Source organism: Uloborus diversus, chromosome 1 (assembly GCF_026930045.1).
Source record: "Uloborus diversus isolate 005 chromosome 1, Udiv.v.3.1, whole genome shotgun sequence".
NCBI lineage: Eukaryota > Metazoa > Arthropoda > Arachnida > Araneae > Uloboridae > Uloborus > Uloborus diversus.
Window position 1 is genome coordinate 196565192 of NC_072731.1, and position 21156 is coordinate 196586347.

The following is a 21156-nucleotide window of genomic DNA, read 5'->3' on the forward strand; positions in this document are numbered from 1 at the left end:
TGCCGGGATTTTTGAGAAAACTCTAAATGGCCGATCTCTATCTATTCAGATTTGTTGCTATTTGACTTACAGCTAGTCGTGAAGTTTTTCAAGTAACCACTTTCATTTTCTCAAATTCTTTAAGTTTAGTACCAAACAGCATGACTGTAAAAATAGAATGTGACGTCTACCATCGTTTACTGAGCATTTATATTGTTATGTTGCGCAGTGTGAAGAACAAAAAACAAGCAAATTTTGCTTTTTAGAACACCCAAATTTAATTGACCTTATAAGTTTGTCTAAGTAACAAGGATGTATAAACTCAAACTTCATTCTATGAATACGAAATTTCTATGCATTTCCAATAAAAGAACTAAAAATAGTGTCTTTTACCATTAATTTCTAGTCATAAAATTTGCTTAACTTCCCGACCAAATGCAGCCAAGATCTGGGATATTTCTTTGGTCCTTATAATTTTGACCACCACTGTATAGAACGTTGGCTTCTACTACAAGCCAAAAACCAAACGAGAACGGGGGTTGGACTTAGAAGCAAGAACAGGGTTCTAGTCCAGTTGCTGTAGAATATGATGATGACGACGTTAATTTGTGTACTACATTGGTTTGAAAAAAAAATAAAGATGCGTCTTTTAATTTAATGAGACGGAAATAAAATTAGGTTACGGGAAAAGACAAATTTTGAACTTGCTTACGCTGCTTTACTGTAAAAATGAAAAACAAAACAATTAACATAGGGGAAAAAATGACTGTTTTTCAAGTAACTTATTCCAGTATTGCTTTTTATGCAAAATAAAAAAGTCTAAATTTACTAATATGCATTTATTTACGGTTATTATTACCAGTGTAAACAATTTACAAAGCAGTTATTTTGTGGGGGAAAAAAACACAAATGATTTTTTTTTCAAGAATGATTTAAAAAAACAAAAACTACTAAATAAGCTAAATTAAAAAATATAACAAGTATGAATACGCAATCAATGTTTTCTACATAATTTAAAAGAAAAGAAGAGTTTAATTATTTGTATATAGTAATTGAAATAAAATTCTTGTTAAATGCTTTTAACTCTGAGCTAATTTAAACAGTTTACTTCCGATTCTAATTTTAAACTTAAGCGACGTGCATAAATTAAGTTTTGTTAATTAAAGATAGATTATATTTAAAGCGATATTTCATGCAACACATTTTCTAACTTTTCATCAAAAGTCTAAATTTTCATCAAATCAATAATACATTCATTTATTTTTACCAATAAATAATGACTTTTCATTAATCATACATTTAAGCACTTATTACGAATTCACTTTCTCAAAATTCTTTGAACTTCCAAATGATTTTTGAGTCGATAATAACTCTAAAATAGTATAAATACATCTTTCTTAAACAGATCGATGTAAAATCAATACATGAAACTCTCTTCATTATAAAAGCTCTTTCATCATTTATCATAATTCACCTCCTGTTCCATCATGCATTTCTCGGCGTACAATCCATCATTGCATTAGCGCCAGACCGAGTTTTATCATAAAATAAATCCCACTGTGCTTCGAGTCGAAGAAATCTTATTATCTCTCTCAGGTATATGAACAAAATTGGCTATTTCATGAAGTTCAGCTATGGGTTTAGAAAATAAAGTTGTGGTACATAATATAATTACAACTTATTTTGCAATTAAATTAAAACGAGTTATCATCAAACATATATTGAATTTGAATAGTTTAATTAAAATAAAATTCGGAAGAAAAATTTAAATTAAATCTTTTTATAAATGTAGTTCTAAAATTTGTAAAAATTAATGTAATTTAGAAGAGACATTTAAGTCAAAACTTTTTCTAAATGTAGTTCTAAAGTGTTTGTTGTTATTTCAAAAAATAAACAAATAAATAAATAAATAAACTAATCTAATTTATAAGTAACATTTCAGAAAAAACATTTCTAAATGTAGTTTTAAAGATATCTAAAAATATAATTAATTGAGTTTAGACGCATTATTTGAAAAAAAAAAAGTTTCTTAATAAAGTTTAATAGCTTTTATAAAAGTTATTTATTGAGCAGTTATTATTTAAAACACCAATAACTATATTTATTATTTTCTTATAAGAATGTTGGTGTTTAATTTTAATATATGAGCGAGATGAATAACATTATGCAGGAAATGCATTATATGAGAAACTGTAGGAGCTGTGACATACATCTGTATCTCAAAGAAAGACTAGAGCGTAAGACTTTTATTGTCATTTTTGTGGTGATTAATGTCGTTCATGTATATTGTATTCTTTCTTTAAAAAAGCTAAAACAGTTATCTGGTGTTATAAAACATAAGACTAGCGTTCCCGTAACACTTAGAAGTATAATTATAAAGTTTTTTTCTTCTTTCTTTCTTTTTTTTTTTTTTTTGCCAAATAACATTGTTATAGTTCAATGTAGAATACAACTCTACGTAAAATATACAATAACTTCGAATTTGCTACTTTTAGCCTTCTTTCCTGCAAAAATAAAAGAAGTGAAAAAATCATGAAAGAACGCGTAGTGCATTGTTAAAAAATCGGAAACAAAAAAAATAATAATAATAAAATTAAATAGAATAAAAAAAAAGATTTAAAGAAAATTAAAAACTGTGAAGTAAGGTTTTTAGATGAGCAAAATGTGTGGTCCGTCTGTACGTCGGTTCTCATTCCCGTATTGCATTTTTATTTTGAGCAATTTTCTATTTAATTTTGAACAACTAAAAACAATAAACATCGTCGTCTCAATGGAATTTCACACCCTTTTATCTAAAAATTCAGATATACTAAAAAATAAAAAGAAACAGTAATAAAAAATTGAGATTATTGTGCAGATTATGAATACATTCATACTTTTTGTTTTCAAGATTTTTTTTTCTAATGGGGCTGCTTTAGGCTATTTAGCTTTTAGCAGACGTAGTATCCTGCAACACAGCATGCGGTCTTTCATGTGCCACCGTTAAGGCGTGGATGTCAATGCACGGATTACTTTTAAGCCCAGTTTCCACCAGATGGAGGAACTTGGGCTCTATTCAATGCGAATCTGCACTAGGGATTTAATTTTGCCGAGGGAATTCAGAGCTAAATGAATACCCAAGGGATCGTTTACATGTCGCATAATCATGCGGCATGAGCGCTGACGATTTTTTGCATCTAGAAATACCACCGACTGGCCTTTTTAGGTTAGTCGGTACTAATAGTTTTCAAGAAACAGGAAAATAATTAATAATAAAAATCTGAACGATAATTCTAGTAGAATTAACACTGACGGAATCAGAGGTATATCGGATAAATCGAAATTAATGGACGTTTGAAATTTACTCAAAGAAAAAAAATATACATATATTTTTTTCTTAAACTATATTCGATGAAAATTCTAATTCATCTCTTTATGAAATAGCCATATTTTGTTTCTTGTAATAAGTTTTTAAAACTGAAAATGTATGCTTGACATAAGTTGCAACCTTAGATAATTGAGATAATATTGATCTGATTCTAAAAATACTATGCTGGTTTACCTTAAAGTAGGTTCGTTTATTTCTGGAGGAACTTCTTGCCGCACATAGCCTGACTTTGGGGTGCAGAAATCATACTCTCCATAATTTTCATATATTCATGTAAATTCTTGATACTTATACTAATTGCTTTAGCAGTTACATTTTTTCTGCAATTACTGTTTTTCCTGCATCTTTTTATAAGCAATACTTACCGAAATTGGATGATTATAGCCTAGAGACAGTGTCATCATCATTGGTTGATAATTGGTTGCTACTTCTTATATGTTGAGAAGCACTACTTATTTCCTTCTTATACTCAGGTGAAGTAGGCAATTACTACAGCTTTACTTACGCCATGATCATTATTTTTTTAATTTCCTAGCTGTACTTATCTTTTGAATGGACATAATGCTCAGCCGTAGGTACCAATTTTTTGTTCAAAAACTAGTTTAAACACACATGGTGCAGCTTTTTTATATATTCGATAGGGTAGGTATAAGGTACTAAGTGTTTGGTGACTAGTTTACATAATCCAGCAGGTGATTGAATAGCTGCACTATCGTTCTGAAATGAACTGGGTGTGATTGTACCAACTTCGGGAGATAAGTCATCTTGCTATGGCTATACTATAGTCGTTGTGTATAAAATAAAATCCAGCTCATTAGATACATTTCATTAACTAAACAAATTGATGATTTTTAACTATTTCAAAGCATGCCTCCAGCTCGGTATTTCCGACTGGTGAAGGACAAAGCTGCAATCTCAGGACAGGATAACCGGGCGGTCGGTAAGTTGCACGATTAATTTATTTCATACCAGACTCCCTAGCTTTCGCTAGTTCCCTGAAAAGCCTTCGGGTGGAGCAGGGCGGGGAGTCTCGATGGGTACCAGTGGTACCTTCACGGCTTTGCCCGTAATAGAAAAATCAAAAGATCTTTTGGTTCGCCTGTACATTTACAAATAATGTATGGTGAATTATCTAGCCAATTGGCTTGTACCCATGTTACAGTTCCACGTCACGATAATTTTGTATCTCGCCAATTGGCTTGTGCCCATGTTACGGTTCCACGTTATGATAATTTCGTAATTTACTCGTCCATCTTTTGATGATTTTGTTCTTAAAATTGGAATAGAAAAAGAACCACATCGAATTTTCAAAAAATCGCTTCAAGGTGCACACTCCCATGCTACAAACTAAATGTGTGCCAAATTTCATGAAAATTGGCCGAACGGTTTAGGTGCTATTCGCGTCACAGAGATCCAGACATCCTACAGACAGCCAGACATCCTCCGGACATCCAGAAAGAGATATTTTCAGCTTTATTATTAGTAAAGATGTTTAATTTTCTTTTAGTAAACTCGTAACACTGGAAATTATCTACAAGAACCGAAAACTTAAATTGACGAATCAAAAATAGTTTTTAATCCTATAATTTTGAATGTAAACTTTCATTATAACTTTTGGTGCATTTTCAATTGATGCAAGAGCTGTTAATTGATTGTTGATACTTACAGTAAACAGTCAGTGTCCAGCCGTCCTCTATTGCACTGGTTGATATTGACGGATTTTGTGCTCTGCATGACAATATCTTCCCGTTATCTTCCGCTTTTGGCAGGAAAGACAAAGAACTGGACGTCAAGTTATCAGAGAAAGTTTCCTTTCCGGATTGAATTCGCTTGTTGTCTATCCACCACGTCAATTGAGCTCGTGGTCGGGCACCTGAACTTTCACAGGACAGCTGTATCTTCCGGCCAGCAGAGAAAGGACGTTGGATACTTGTGATTCTGACATCTAAAGGTTTTACTGGAAGGGAAGAAAAGTGCATATTAATCATAAAGTGCACTAATTGATGTAATTTTATGATGTTGAAAGATATATGTACATGAAACAAAGTCACAGCAAAAAATTGACGTTGTATGGGTTAAAAAAAATGTAAGTGCAGTTATTAATCATTTTAGATAGGGGTCAGTCATAAAATGATACAAGGAAGAATGTCATCATGAGACATACGTCTATTCTAATGTAATTCTGATGTCTCGCCATATAATAATAATTACTAGCTGAACCCACGTAAATTCAAGTAACTCCACACTCTAATACCTACTGTTTTGGTTAAGAATTAAAAACATGTATACTCAGTAAGTAATCACAGTAAGTTATTCAGATTTCAAAGTGTTAAGATTGAGGTTGTTACATGTTGTCGGCACCATGTCAAACTAACGAATGTGAAAACTGACACTTTTCAGGAGAGCCAAAACAATATTTGTTTCCCACCTGACGAGTTTACTTGTTTTAAATGTTTTAATTTTTATGGATAACTTTAAGTGTAACTTTTTTTTTTTTTTTTTTTTGAAATAGTTATAACTAGTAGGTTGCCCTTTTTGAGTGCTACAACAATCCATCGAATTTATAAACACGATTCGGAATTTTTTATTTTTTTTTTAGTTTAGCAAGGTGTTGACGATATGTTTTATAAGTGCATATACTATTGATATCTAAAAGCAAATCATTATTTTTGAAGAGATTTACAAATAATTTTTAAAATTCGTTTTTTTCAATTTTACTTTCCTAATTTTTATTTCATATTTTTAAACTGTTTTTTAGCATTTTTGTTTTTGATGCATATTTATAAACAATTTAAACTTATTTTTGAGTTTTCAGTTCTCAGCTTCTTTAATTTAAACATTCAGTTCTCAAGGTTTGCTTAGTTTTAACTTTCTCTAATACATATTAAGAAACAAAAAATAGCAATTACTCTTAACATATAAAATATTCAATGACACCTCTGTAGCTGTAATACAAATTAAACTAGTCATTCCTTACTATACATTACTACTATATACACAGAAGTATTCATTTACACACTTTACTCTAATTTGAAAATCCGTTTTGCGAATACACAGAATAATAGAATCGAGTATCAATGTTAATTCACATCACCTTATTACGACGTTTCTCAACTTGTACCCGAACCTTCTTGTTAATGCAAGTTTGATTACTCCAGATTGCGCCACCGTAACTAGACGAAGTACCGGAGATACGGTCAATTGTTTACTAAGCCATATTCCTGAAGCCTTTGTTTGCAGAAGAATGTGAACAATGTGAGCTCTCTGCTCATTAAGGCAGCCATCAGTATCTGCTTATTTAAGTGTCGTGATTAAGCTCGTTTTGCTCCCCAAGAAAGACCTGTCTGCTGCACAAAATTAACACATCACTCATTGTAATTAAGTAACTGGCCTAAAGCATTGCTTAGAAGCTATAAATTGATACCCTTTTAGAATTTTGTTTCGGTGAATATAAAGGTTAAAATGTGTTTGTCTAAAATAACTATTACCTCGCAGTGAAAGTGGAAAGTTGTAAAGCTATAAAGTGATCAGTTGTGATAGTTATTAACTATCACAATTATGATAGTTATTAACTATCATAAAAAATTTCGCAACTCCAATAAACTATAGGGAGAGCTGCAGCCCCCAAGGTTAAACAAACAAATGCCGTAACTTATAACTTGCGTTGACGCTTAGTGAATGACGGTAATTTTTCATCATGTTTGTGGAAAGCTTTCTTTTCTATTCTTCTGAAATTACATTACACCACAAACTGTCTGAAGCCTGTAATTTACCCCAAAGAAAACACGTGGAATGGAATGTTTTACTTTTTTCTGTAATATTGTTAATCATAGCAAGGTAGCGTATTCAAGCTCTGGAGTTGCGAATTAGAAGAACTAAGGTTAAATTGTTATACTTTAAATTCTACAGATTCTTAAAATTGTAAACAATCGATCCTTATAAAATAGTTGAAATACTGTAAACAATAGGTTTAACTCTTTTTTTTTTTATTTTTCCTTACTTTATATAACACATTGGGAGCATATTAATCTCGATATCTATAAATAACTTACGTAACAATAATGCGAAATAATCCATATAAATAAGCGCGTGGTTGATTACATCTTTGGTTTTTATGCAAATTTACTGTTTTCGAGATCTTTACTAAATTTTACACGAAGGCACTTAGGTAAACAATTTGGCTTCAAGGGGAATTTTGAGAAAGAGAAAGAAAATCTAACCGTTTAAATTTTAAACTTATTATCATAAAATTGAGTAATGATTAAACGAGTACATTTGTGCTAAAAAGAGGAAAGAATACATAAACATTAAATAAGTAAATTTGTAAAAAATGTAGATATGTTAATTCTTGTTGATAAGGCAAAACCAAGAAGAGTGACTACACCAGGTCATACATTTTAAACAAGCCATCAAGCAAAATTAACTTTTACCTGTAACGAGGAGAATCAATAAACGTCATCAAAATGTTTTGCAAATCAATGTGTTGTGTAGTGTCCGATGAAGGTAAAAACAGAAGGGACGATACCAATAATACCAATAATTTTTAAACACAAATGAAAATAAAAAATATGAAAGGATTATCCGGTGAACTTTCTGAATACAACATTTACATGTATGGATCAAGGTGAATGTTTGACACTAAAATCAGTGAAAATGATAAGGCATCAAGGCACAAATTGTCCTAGACATAAACTCCAAAATGAATATTTTTGCACAAAGAGTTGAATAAGAATTACTTTAAGCGAAACTGGGCATTTTTCAAGAAAAACATTCTGAAGAAATTTCAACTGCGTTCGAATTTTCCCTCAACACACCAACTAAATACTTAACAAATACATGCATGTACTCCAAAATGAACAGGTCAGCGTAATGTAAGTTGGTTTTTCTTTCTTTTCTGAGATTTTCAACATTGAACGAAAAATAATTCAAATTCAAGAAATTTAATATAGGAGTTAGTTTTCTCCGCCCAAGATCTTTCACGCTAAAAAATACTCGGTCGAATTGGACTATGTTATTCAGAAAGCAAATAAAATCGACACACGTTTCCGCATTCAAAAAGTCTATGCTCTTGCTCTTTCGTTTATAATATTGGTTTATCTAAATTATTTTGTACTGTTTTATTTAAAAAAAAAACAGAAAATCAAGAAGAAATGAGAAATTTCGACAGAAAAAAAAATCACACAGAAATTAGAAGAAAAACATTTTTTTTCCGTATCGCGGATGTTGTATGGCATAAAAAGTAATACTTATTTTAATTGTGTGATTCATCATATAAATTAATAATTGTAACTGCGCATAAAATATAAAAATGTTTTAAACAGAAATTAATAGTATAACCTCGAATAATTTAAAAGGTTTTAACGTCTTATTTTATGCGCTCCGCATTTTTTTTTTCTTGGAATATGTTTTTAACTCGGACATTCCATACACTTGAAGAACTTCTTCAAATGCACTGCGAAAAATTATCTTTGCTTACTTTACTTGTATTAGGTAAAAGAGAACAACTTGTTTCAAGAAAATAAATGCAATCTCAATTAAAGATGTTCTGTATTTTAATCGATACACTAATCTTAACAAAACAACACTCAGTAGCAGAGCAACTTTTATACCTGATGTGTGGTTAACCAACATTTTACGGCAGATTTACACTGCTTAGCTACGCAATTTATTTACTGCTATCGTTCTTAAGTAATTCCATTTGACGAATTTCCTGCAGATAGCTTGAGCAGTGTCACGAAACGAGAAATGTGATAAGATGCGGCTCATTCCTTGAGGATTTCTCAAAATAATTGCTCGGACATGATCCCCAAGAAGCCCCGGTGCAGGAATATCAGAGCTTTCTGCTAGATTTAAAGTACTTGGAGGCATGAACGTATTAAGGAAAAGCCCTTAATGGATTGAGGTGTCCTTTAATTTGTAATAAGAGTAAGTATTAAGCAGAAACACTTGAAGGGAATGAGATAAGGTTGAAGATTTGTAGGAAGTTTCTAAATAGTCAATGGAATTTCAAAACGGACCGGAAAGTAAATGTAATTAATGGGTCTAGTGGATAAAAGAATATGTTGCTATTTTGAAATAGAAAATTTTAATCTTTTCTTTTTTCTGGAAACAAAATTTAATGTAATCAGCTTTCTAAAAAGTAGCGCCTTCTGTGTAAGAGGTAAAATAAAGGAATAACTCGTTGTTTTTCTAAAAAGTAGCCCCTTCTGTGCAAAGGAATAATATATTATTTTTTTTCACAAATGGCACTACATTTTAAGTCGGTTGGGTGAATTGGTGGTAAGGATGAAAAAAAATGTCAGTACCATGTCGCATGGTTATGTGACATGCAAAATATACCTTGGGTATTTTGTTTGCCTTTGGAATGATCTCGGGTCATTCCATAGAAATGTCAACCTCAACCTCAGAATTTTTTTTTCCACAAAGCCTTAATTGTGACCTATCATTTCATTCAGCATACTTTCTAGTATATAAATCCAATAACAGTTTGCAAAAATTTCATTCGGTGTTTTTCTTCTGACTCAAAACGTGCGAGGTTTAAGAAAAGGCTTAGGATGTGCAAAAAACATGCGTCTACGTTTTCTTGTGTAATGTAAAAAAATTTTGCAAATTTTTAAAAGAACTATGTTTATTCTAAATGAATAGATGTTGGCCCAATAAAATTGACTGTTCTTTTTGCATGCATTATAAGATAAGTCTTTTAATTAGTTTGGTTATTTCACTGAAAATATTTACGTTATGTTAGGCACGAAAATGTACTATTTTCTGCTTAAAAACTAAACCAGATGATTGAACCAAACAGCACTTTTTATTTTCTTACATCTGTGTCATATCTACTTAAAAAGTGCAAAATATACATTTTAGTATCAGTAGATGTAAAATAATTAGTGTGACTAACGTAACATTTGAGCTGTGACTAACGTAACGGTTTGCATGTGACTAACGTAACATTTTAAAAATGACTGCTAATATTTAAAATTTACTTAATTTAATGTAAATTTTCATGAACAATTTTGAATATTTAGGCATTCTATATTGATTAAAAAAATAAAGGGTAAAAAATACCAGTAATATTACATTGTAGACCTTCTGTTTACTTAGAAAAATACTTTTTTAAAGGTCTTTATGAAGATATTTCCAATTTAAAGAAATATTAAAAAAGAAAAAAAGTGAGTGAAGCAAAACGAGTACTCTGCTGAATGTGCATTCAAGACAAGAATCCAAGCTTAAGAATTAATATAATAGAAATACAGTCTTAACAAAGAAGAACGTCTCTATTTTTTAGAAAATACATCTCCACCTATTATTAAAATGAAGTAACGGCTGCTCGTTGGAAAACATTTGAAGATGTTACATGATACAGTGACAATAAGCGCTGCTGTCATATATTTCAGAAAATGCAAGAATGATCATTTAGAAATTCAAACATCTGCGGTGATATCTGGAATTAAAATGCATTCTGATGAAACGTTCAAATATTTTTTTTCAATATTACATTTTAATTCAAAGGGATGTACTACACTATTCGTTCGATGAATAAGTAAACCTTAAAAAATAATATGCCATTGAAAAGTACTACGGAGTTTCTTATAACGATAACTAGTATATCAGCAGAACACTAGAATTCAGTGAAACTACGACCTTGCAAAAAGATAATTTTTTAAAAGCGAGATATTTAGGATTTAATTAGACCAAGAATGATGTTATTCAGTTTGTAAAAGCAGTTTTTTTATTTGTTTCTTTTTCGCACATTCAAATTGAGTTAATTAAACTGAATCCTACCATTCAATTTCTTACACTAATATAGAAAAAAAGTAAAGAAAAAACCATAATACAACACAAAGAAGGTTCCTGAAAAGTGTAAAAGTAATATAAGAGCAATAAATTAATTATAAAAAGTTTTTTATATGCATTAATTGCTTGTTATTCGATGGTTACGTTAGTCACGTTACGTTAGTCACACGCAGTTTTTCGGAAAAGTACCAGTTAGGGCCAAAAAAGATTCGTCTGTAACAAATCTGTAGTACAATTATAAAAATATATTGTTTACCTCTTACAAATATATCGGTCAACTTTAAACGCCTGCGTAAGTTTCAGAAAAAATTAGCTCGTAACATAATCATTGTTTCTCAGGGTTGAAAAAATGTTACGTTAGTCACGATGCCTTTTTTGGTGAAAAAACACCTGCTAGCATTTATTTTGCTTCAAATTCTTGGTAGAAAAAAAAAATAGTCACCTTGTAAATTTTAGATCTGCATATTAAACCAAAACACATTTATTTCTACTCCCGGTATAAGTAAAAAGAGTTTGAAAATCAGCTGCGAATGTTACGTTAGTCACTATGGAATGACCCTCTCGGAAAAATGAAGTCCCTAGTACGGTTTCGTATCAAAAGAGCACAGGTATCTCCATCTGGTGGGGAAGCTGGGATTCTACGGTTTCGTGGTAATTGCATTTCGTCGAGAGGGATGCCTCGTGTATCGAGATATCGGGGCACTTTTCACTTTTCACTTCAAAAATCAATATACGAAAAAAGATCCATCCTTCGAAACAAATATTGCGTTTATCTGCCAACTAAAGCAAAAAGTACTGAAATAAGGTCGAGCTAAGCTCACTCTGCGAAACGTAGGAAACATAATACGTTTCGTTTTTTCATTCAGAGCAGAAGGCACGCAAAACCTGGTTTTCAATCCAAGAGAAGAAAAGGCTTAAAGTCGTAAAGTTAAAGCCATTTTAATCTCATTAGAATTCTCTCTGGGAAACAAAAAAGTGCCAAAGACAAGTAGGAAGTGTTTTTATTTGATTTTGAAAGCGTTTGATTTGAATTTAACCGCTCTTTCACAAATGCTCTTTTTTTCCTTTCTCTTTCAAAGAATCGGTATGGGAATACTAAGCAGCGCACAGAATGTTCCTAGATAAAAGGGAAATTTTAAGACGTCCTAATAAACATATAGTGAGAAAGTAAAGCTTTCTTAGTTGAAGAAAAGGCATAGACGAAAAAATAAAGAAATTCTTACAAACCAAAAATTCATTTAAACTACCCCCCCCCCCCTCTCTCTCTCTCTCTCTCTCTCTCTATATATATATATATATATATATATATATATATATATATATATATATATATATATATATATATATATATTTGTTGTTAAATGTAATGTCACACCCGCAGGTAGCACAAAAGTAAGTGTGTGTAACAACAAGAAAATTCCGCAATATAAATAGAAAGAACCATCGTAAATCGAAAAACCATGGAACATGAAAGAGTAATATCATGGGCAGTAACTGCTGCAGGTTTCTATAGAGATCTCTATAGAAACCTGTAAATTAATTAATATTCCAACTGCTCCAGCTCTTTGAAAACGTAGCAGTTACTGCCCATGATATTCCTATTTCATGTTCAAAGGTTTTTCTATTTACTGTCAGACTACGAATTGTAGGGAAAGACAAACATCCGTTTTACAGCCAGAAACGGACGAATCTATTATTTTTTACCGATGTCAGCTTTTGCAGAAGCAGAGTCTCATAAAATGAGCGGAATACGCGCATCAAATTTTTACTTTTCCCCCTTATTCACATAGATTCGCCTTATCTGGACGTTTGAAAATTCCATGCAATCCGTGGTTGAACAGAACAATGGTTCTTTCCATTTAACGTTGTTGAATTTTCTTGTTGTTACATACACTTTTGTGCTACCTGCGGGTGTGACATTACATTTAACAACATACATTGAACTACTTTAGCTGCAATTTTGCGCTGTTTAAATGTAATACTTTTATTTCACGTATTGACAATTATATATATATATATATATATATATATATATATATATATTTATATTTATTTATTTATTTATTTATTTATTTATTTATTTATAACTACATATATACATAAGCTCCACAACAACAATACAGGGTGTTCCGTTTTAACATTCAAGACAATTTATTTTCGCGACCGTTAGTCCTAGGTATATACTTCCAATTACAAAAATGTTCAAAATCAGATGCAGAGAATTATATTGAAAGTTTGAAGCAAAAATAAAAAAGAGTCAAAAAATAAAAATAATAACTTTTTATACGGGCCACAGGTCCCCAAACTTATATTTAGGGAAATAATCTCTATAGAGATATTACTAACCCTAAAAATTTGACATTTGTCCGACCAAAACTCAGGGAGATATTCCAGTTTATAGTTTTGAGGAATCATACAAAAGATGAGATTGGAACTTACCGCCCTTTCAGAACAACGACAGGTCGCCAAAGTAAGAAAACAAGGTATTTATATTTTTCATTGCTATGCAAATGTTATGCCGTGATACGCAAAAGCACACGACTAAACCCCGAACAATTTGAAAAACCACACTCTATGCACATGTATGATTTTAAACACATGTTAACTGCTATATTTTCCCCCAAAAGGCGTTATTGACGGCGAGTGAAAAGTGGCGCAAGTCACAAAACGCTGCTTTTCACATCTCGGTGAATATTGGTCGTACTAATTCCAAACTTTTTGCGTTAGAATTGTTTTTCAATGGAGATTATTTCCATAAACATAAGTTAGGGGACATGGGGCCCGTGTAAAAAGTTAAATTTGGTATTTTTTGACTTTTTTTTTTAACTTCAAACTTTCAATTTCTTATCTCTGCATCTGATTTTGACATTTTTGGAATTGGAAGTATACATATAGGACTAACGGTTGCGAAAATAAAGGTCTTTCAGGTTAAAACGGAACACGCTGTATCTCTCTCTCTCTTTATATATATATATATATATATATATATATATATATATATATATATATATATATATATATATATATATATATTATTCATTTCGGTACCTAGCACGGGTAGTTTTCGGAGTAATAGTTTGCCCCGGGTCACTCCCCCCCCCCCCCCCCCACCATCAACCGAAAGCAAATAAGGAAAGTCATACAATTTTCAGAAAAAAACTTTGTTTTTATTCATGTGGGTTTTTGAAATTTTAAGTTTGCTGATATACGGAAGAAAATCTTAAATTCTGTTTGCATTTTATGTAAAACTTGGCAAAGCGCATATGTGTTCCATTTCTGCTAAAAATAGGTTTTCCATTTAAAGAATTCATTCGTATATGCAAGTAATTTTCATTTTTTTGTAATTTTATTTTACGCGTGTTACGTTATTTTACGTTTTTTTTTTTTTTTTTTTTTTTGCATAATTGTTTAGCTTTTCAAAAAAGAATTTAACATTTTGGGGAATAAACTTTGAATTAAACTATTTATATTGTACTTTTCATTTACTATAACTCTTTAACGTATTTTTGTCTCACCCTTCGCAAGGGTGTCTTCCGGTGATACGCCATTCATAGTTATGCTTCTGCGTTTGATTGATTGGTTTTGATTAAAACTAGTGAAGAAACCACCAGGTATTTTTTTAACTATATGTTTCTTTATTTCTGAAATCGGTTTATGTGATAACTCGCCCCCCGCTCTTTACCAGAAGGATGTCATTTGGCGCAGAATTCTACTGCGAATCACGGCTTAAAAATAACATGAAATATGGGAAAATAATGCCCTATTTATGTTATGCAGTAACTCCGAAACCCATGTTGGATCATTTTTTCAGAATTCAAGTTTTTATTTTGCATAAACTTAGAAACATATTTTTAGTGTCACCCGTAAGACGAGTGAAACCCGGAACCGATTTCCCTATTTAAAGCAGGAATTTTAAGAAAGTTAAATTTTTTTTTTCTAATGGAGAGTTTTGGACACTACTGTCCCCATTTTAACTGGATTTGTGAAGAAGTCTTTTTTTTTTCTAAAGAAAGTTTTAAACTAATCCGTTGATTTATTTTTGATTCATTTGTCCTCAAGTTAACTGTGATTTTTAGGGGTTGCTGTTCTAAAGCTAATATGAGGTTTTTGTTCAGATTAATGTCAGTGCAGTAACGATTTTTTTTTTGTGAGGTCCCCTTCTTGGTAACTGCTGTCTTTCGTTCCAATGAAGATTCATAAGTTGTGTTGACAATATTTCTAGATAGATGTTTTCATTTTAATTTCCGAATTTTGGCTATATATTTCCTTATCAATTCAGTCAAATATAATAGGCATGTGTCACGCGACCTCAGTTCCATTCTCTGACATGGAACGGTGTAACAACAGAGGTAACCCATGCAGTGCGGATTACATTTTGATAGGGATTGAGATTTGCAAAGGAAGCGATGACTTTATTTTAGAACTTTTATCCTCATTTTAAGGGACTTAAGTCCCTATTCAAATGCCAATTTTTATGAACTAATACCCTTTCTGAAGTGGACTTTTTTAGGAACTGAACATTATTGTGAAGGGAAATGTCATCCTAATGTTATCCTCCTTTGTTCACGCCTGAGGGTTGAAAATGCGTCGATTGACATTGCTTATATTCTCCAGGCAGAGTGTAACATAAAGGTAAACGTTAGGGTAACGTAGGGAGATTTAATGTATTATACAATATATTTCACTTACTTTTCCACCTGCTACAGTAGCACTTAGTTCTATACTGATAGTTCTACCCTATTTCATTCATTTATTTTTTGGTACTGCTTCTTGTCTACATAAAATGTGAGAACTATTGCCCCCCCCCCCTCCAAAGAAAAAATCAATGTTCTTACGATTATTATTAGTCATTTCATAGCTATGTTGTGCTTGCTGCCCTAAAATGATTGTCACGCAGTTTTTGCTGAGTGCATTGTAGGGTGGAAGAAGTGTGTAGGGCAAACAATCACAGTTTTCTGTTTTTTCTATTTATAAATGCTAGTTCTTTTGTACTGTCTTGTTAAAAGGCAGTCCAGATCATCATAAAGCATCCACCACCAAAGCTTCAGGTACTTCATTCCTTTCTTAAATCATGATAGTAACGTCTTTAACAATCTGGACGAAATAAATTCAATCTGTTTTTAATCAGAACAGAGAACTAAATTTTATATTGCTGCTCATAAAATGTACTAACTTAAGTCTTAGATTCTAGTAATATTTCTCAGTTTTGGGTGAGTTTTCAATCCACTTCATTTTAAGAGACTAGTGAAACATGTCTAACAGCCTGATTCGTTTAATTATTGACTCTCGATCATATACCTCAACCGCGGAGTGAAGCCTTCTCATTAGTTGTTTAAGGATCTACGGTTTCTCTGTCGTGAGGATGTGAATGACAGTGAATCAGATTACAAGTGACGGTCAACATATCACTATAATTTTAAATTTCGGATAGAATAGATTTTGACGTTGTTCTTAAATTACTCCTTCAATATACTCCTGTTGTCTATATCAACTTTCAACATATTTAAAAGCAAAACATATTCTTATTGGCATTGACAGATAACTTATTATTGATATGATTTGTTTCACTTAAACATATATACTTACAATTTATGTCAATGGTTACCGATGCCGAAACAGGAACCGTAAGGTTTGTGTTAATAGCCTGACAGGTGTAAGTCATTAGCAGGTCACTACGGTGTAATTTAGATAGCACTAGCTCATTTCTTACATATCCTTGACTAGTTGGAGAAAAAGTCTCATCTACTAGGACAGAATCTCGCCACCATGTGACCATTGGGGAAGGAATTCCTAAAATAGAAATCAATTCAAATAAAATTTCATACAAGTAACAAATAGTACATAAACATGTATCAGTCTTTAAAAAATACATAGTATGAAAATTGATGATTTAATTTTAAATGTTTTTTAAAGAAACTAAAATTTAGCTTTGATCAATACACTTTTATGTTGCTCAAAAGTTATGGCGTCTATATTTGTAGAACATCTGATAAATGAAGCATTTTGCCTTTCTTTAATAAATGGTAGTTGAAATAGGTAAGTTTAGTGGTTGAAATCTATCTTTTTTATGTTTTAAATTGAGGTCCACAGACTTTGGTTTTAAATTAAAATGTTTTATACTACTAACGCTTGTTGTTTTTATTTTTTGAGTATTTTTAATTAAAGACATGTGACATTTTCTTGAACTAGGAAGGCTTATCTTCTTAGGCTTTCACTACTCTCTGTCCAACTGACGAAGAAGCAAAGAACCCTTATATACAAAGAACCATTAATAGAAGCATAATTTTTTTAATTGGAAAAATTAATAAAGAAATTAAACATGACAAGAATCCTTTTTGTTTGTTTCGTAAGATTTCGGGGTAACAGCACTCATGAAATATTTCATTGTTCTCCTTGTCCTAGGGGAGTCCCCCTGATGAGGCCCCAGGGTGTTTGAGATTATTTTTCAAGTTTTCATTATTTTTATTAGTCAACCTTTCTATGGTTAATTATATATATATATATATATATATATATATATATATATATATATATATATATATATATATATATATATATATATGCGTGTGTGTGTGTGAGTGTGTGGATGTCTTCATACGTATACATAGAATATATCGAAATACGAAATATTTCCGATGAATCAGCAGTGAATGTCGGCATTGTCCAATTTCGATCTTTCACTGTAACATATGTATAAAATCTAAAATCGATTTTAAGAAAGAAATTTCCTGATCTATCAAGCAATACAGTGGCACAAAATGTAGAAAAAATCGCCACCAACCAGCAAAAAATTCATCTACAGCATTGGAAAATCGATAAAGATATTTCAAAAAATAGTTGAGGAAATAAAAAGTTTGAAATAGACTTTACATTTTTCAAATGAGCTTTGAAAGAAAACTGAATAAAGAAGAGTTTTTCATACAATCAATTTTCGTTCAAGTTTTCGTCAAAAAATGTCTTTATTTCCAATGTAAGTTATGAACCGATCGCTAAATTAAATTCTGAGTCTTCCCTCCTCGGTAGTTTCCCTTCAGAATTCTCGATCATGCCTTTCTTCTCAGAATGGAAGCCTATAAGAAACTTTCTATCTCTCTCTCTCAAAAAAAAAAGTTTTTTTCCCTGCTTTCAGATACTTTCTTTGTCGTTAAGAATCACTTCTTTTCGTTTCTTTGGCTGCGAGCTCTGTAGGGAAATAAGGTTAATATCATATTTGTGACACCAATTTCCGGAATAATTTGTCTTGCGGTGGTCTTAATAACGTGAATTGGAGGGAAAAGAAGATTCGCGGCTGCACAGCGGGGTCCATATCTTTGCTCGAAGCAACGAATGCATAAAGACTGCAGAGTCATCACCAAAACCTAGACCATATAACTAATAAAAACCGCCTACGGAATATTATTTATACTAATAGTTACGAAGAGAAATATAGAGCAAAAACTTTATTCATCTTTGATCCCAAAAGCGTCAGAGGAATTGTGTTTCTAATTATAAGACAAATCTATATCCCAGTAAAAGAGCTTCGTTTCTTTTATTTATATTTTACATATTTAGTGCTGGCCGAATTATTAGACTAAAGAGTTTTTTTTTGTTTTTTGTACACTATTTGTAATAAAATGCTTTATATTTTACTGTTAAAGTACAGTACATACTGTACACTGATCATTACGTTATTTTAGCATAATTTAATGTTTGCAGATGGCAGCACTGTCTGCTTTGTTTAGGTTCTTTGTTTATCTACCTACCAGGAACATAACCTTAATCAGCTTAAACAGTTCACTAGTTCTTTTTATTAGTGTGTTTTGTATATTTAAAGTTAGTTTTAGGTAATTAGTGAGTATGTATATGTGAGTATATATAATGGTGAGTATAAACAATCTTTAACCTCATTTTTTAAAAAGTTAAGAAATGGTGTAAATCTTGTGAAAAGTATGCCAAAAAGACTTAAAATGCTCGTCAAGAACAAGGGAATGCATACAAAATATCAGATAATTATTTCACTATTCGTTAATGTGTCTATAGTTATGTATTCAATAAAGAATTTGCTTTTAAAACAGTCTTCGTCTAATAATTTGGCCAGCATTGTATACATCATTATTCGTATTATTTATCTTTAATAACTATTGAAACATACTCAGGTGTAGTTTAATAAAAGGGTTTTATAACAACAAATGTTTATTGCCAACGGGACTGTATAAGAGACTCACCTCAAGAGGCGTCTGGGCCATAACCAGACCTAGTGTGCTTCGCAACAAATGCATCAGTCTTTCGTGTGTCACCATTAAGGCGCTGATGCATGAGACAGTAGTGTTTTTTGACGCCCAATTTCCACCAGATGGAGGCACTTAGGCTCTCATTTGATGCAAAATTGCACTAGGAACTTAATTTAGCCGAGGGATTTTCTAAACCAAACGAATACCCAAGGGATCTTTTACATGCCGCATAATCATACGACATGGGCGTTGAAGATTTTCTGCATCTCGAAAATCCACCGACTGGCCACCCGTCATAACCTGGGTCAACAGGCGTAGAAAGCCAGCGCTAACCATCACGCCACCAGCCGGCGAATGAAACTTCTTATGACTTATTATAATAGTATAAGATCAAGATTTTTGCTGAATTGAGTGTTTTTAATTAAGTATTGTGCAGCAGAATTGAACCAGTATTTAGTTATTTTCTCATACATTTACCCCTTTAGTTTCAATACATGGAATCTAGATTTGATTGGTTGATTGGTTTATTTATTTTTTATGGCGTAAGAGCTCTTGAGGGCTATACTGCGCCAAACGATTTTTCAGAAAAAATTATATAGATAAATGTAAAGTCAGGATATGATAAAAGTAAAAGTGTTTTCAGGAGAAAGGTATAAACATGGATAGTTTAAAATAAGTAATACAAAACATGTAGACATTAAAAACATTTAAATAACGTATGAAACAATATGTTGACAAAACACCTTGAATAACAAGAAAAGGACAAAATCACATTTTAACGACACAAACACTAAATGAAAAAGGAGAATCCAATCTCCTGGAGGAAGGAGTATAAATTGCAATGGGGTGGGTCCCCAAGCAACTCCTTCAAAAAGGGGTTAACATTATTAAAATATTCAAAACGTATTTGATTAAAATTTGGGCAGTTACTTAAAATATGTAACACTGTCTGATTCGCATTACATGTAATGCACGTTGAAGCAGGTTCGCGACATAACAGGTATTTATGAGTGAACCTTGTATGATTAATGCGAAGTTGAGCTAATAAAACTTGTTCTCTCCTGGTAAGTTGTAAAGACTTTTACTAAAATGACTAAAGATTTTTAAATTGATAGAAAAATAGCGATTGTATAAGTAACTTTGCAAGCTATGCAACAATATTCAAGTACGTATGAAAGATGATACCAGAATATCCATAAATATTCTTAAGATTTCCTTTTTTAACAGCAACGAAACAAAACGAAACGATAAGACAAGCAGTACTTTTTTCAAAATTGTTTACAGAAATGTTCTGTGGTTGTCAAGATTTCAAAATGAATTCCTTCTTTGTGGCACTTACTTAGATATTTTTCTATAAAGCTCACTTCTCTGGGAGGTATATTTTGAAAACAATGCACTTTAAAAATACCTGACACCTGTCTAGAATCCATCACTTACAGAAGCACAAGGAAATGGAAATATTACATTTTCAAAATAGATATTTTCTCGCATATTGGAATGTCTCTGCTTACGGTTGGATTTTCCGAGATTGCAAAGGAGAAATGTTTTCAATATTTTATATCTACAACCGTGAATGCTGGGCATACATATTGTGCTTTTAAAGCGTATGCTTTTATAAAATGCATATTTAACTTATCATTTGGGATAAAATACGTTGAAAGCTCCTTTTTGTATGCCTGTATAAAAATAAAAATGTATCACATGTATTTTAATGCAAAAAGTAGGCAGACTGTGCAATGTATTTAAATATTGTTTCTTAAAGGTTTTAAGGTCGCGAGCATTGGTATAAACTTTTGCTGCAATTAG

General features: G+C 31.6%; 1 protein-coding gene across 1 annotated transcript in view; it reads right to left on the minus strand.

The window, feature by feature from the left end:
• The window catches only part of LOC129224145 (nephrin-like), a 93846-nt gene that overhangs the window by 19287 nt on the left and 53403 nt on the right, over positions 1-21156 (minus strand). Inside the window, exons 3-4 of the mRNA XM_054858564.1 lie at positions 16727-16930; positions 5013-5303 (exon numbers count right to left, since the gene is read on the minus strand). Of these exons, the coding sequence (XP_054714539.1) occupies positions 5013-5303; positions 16727-16930 (495 nt within the window). The remainder of the gene's footprint in view (positions 1-5012; positions 5304-16726; positions 16931-21156) is intronic.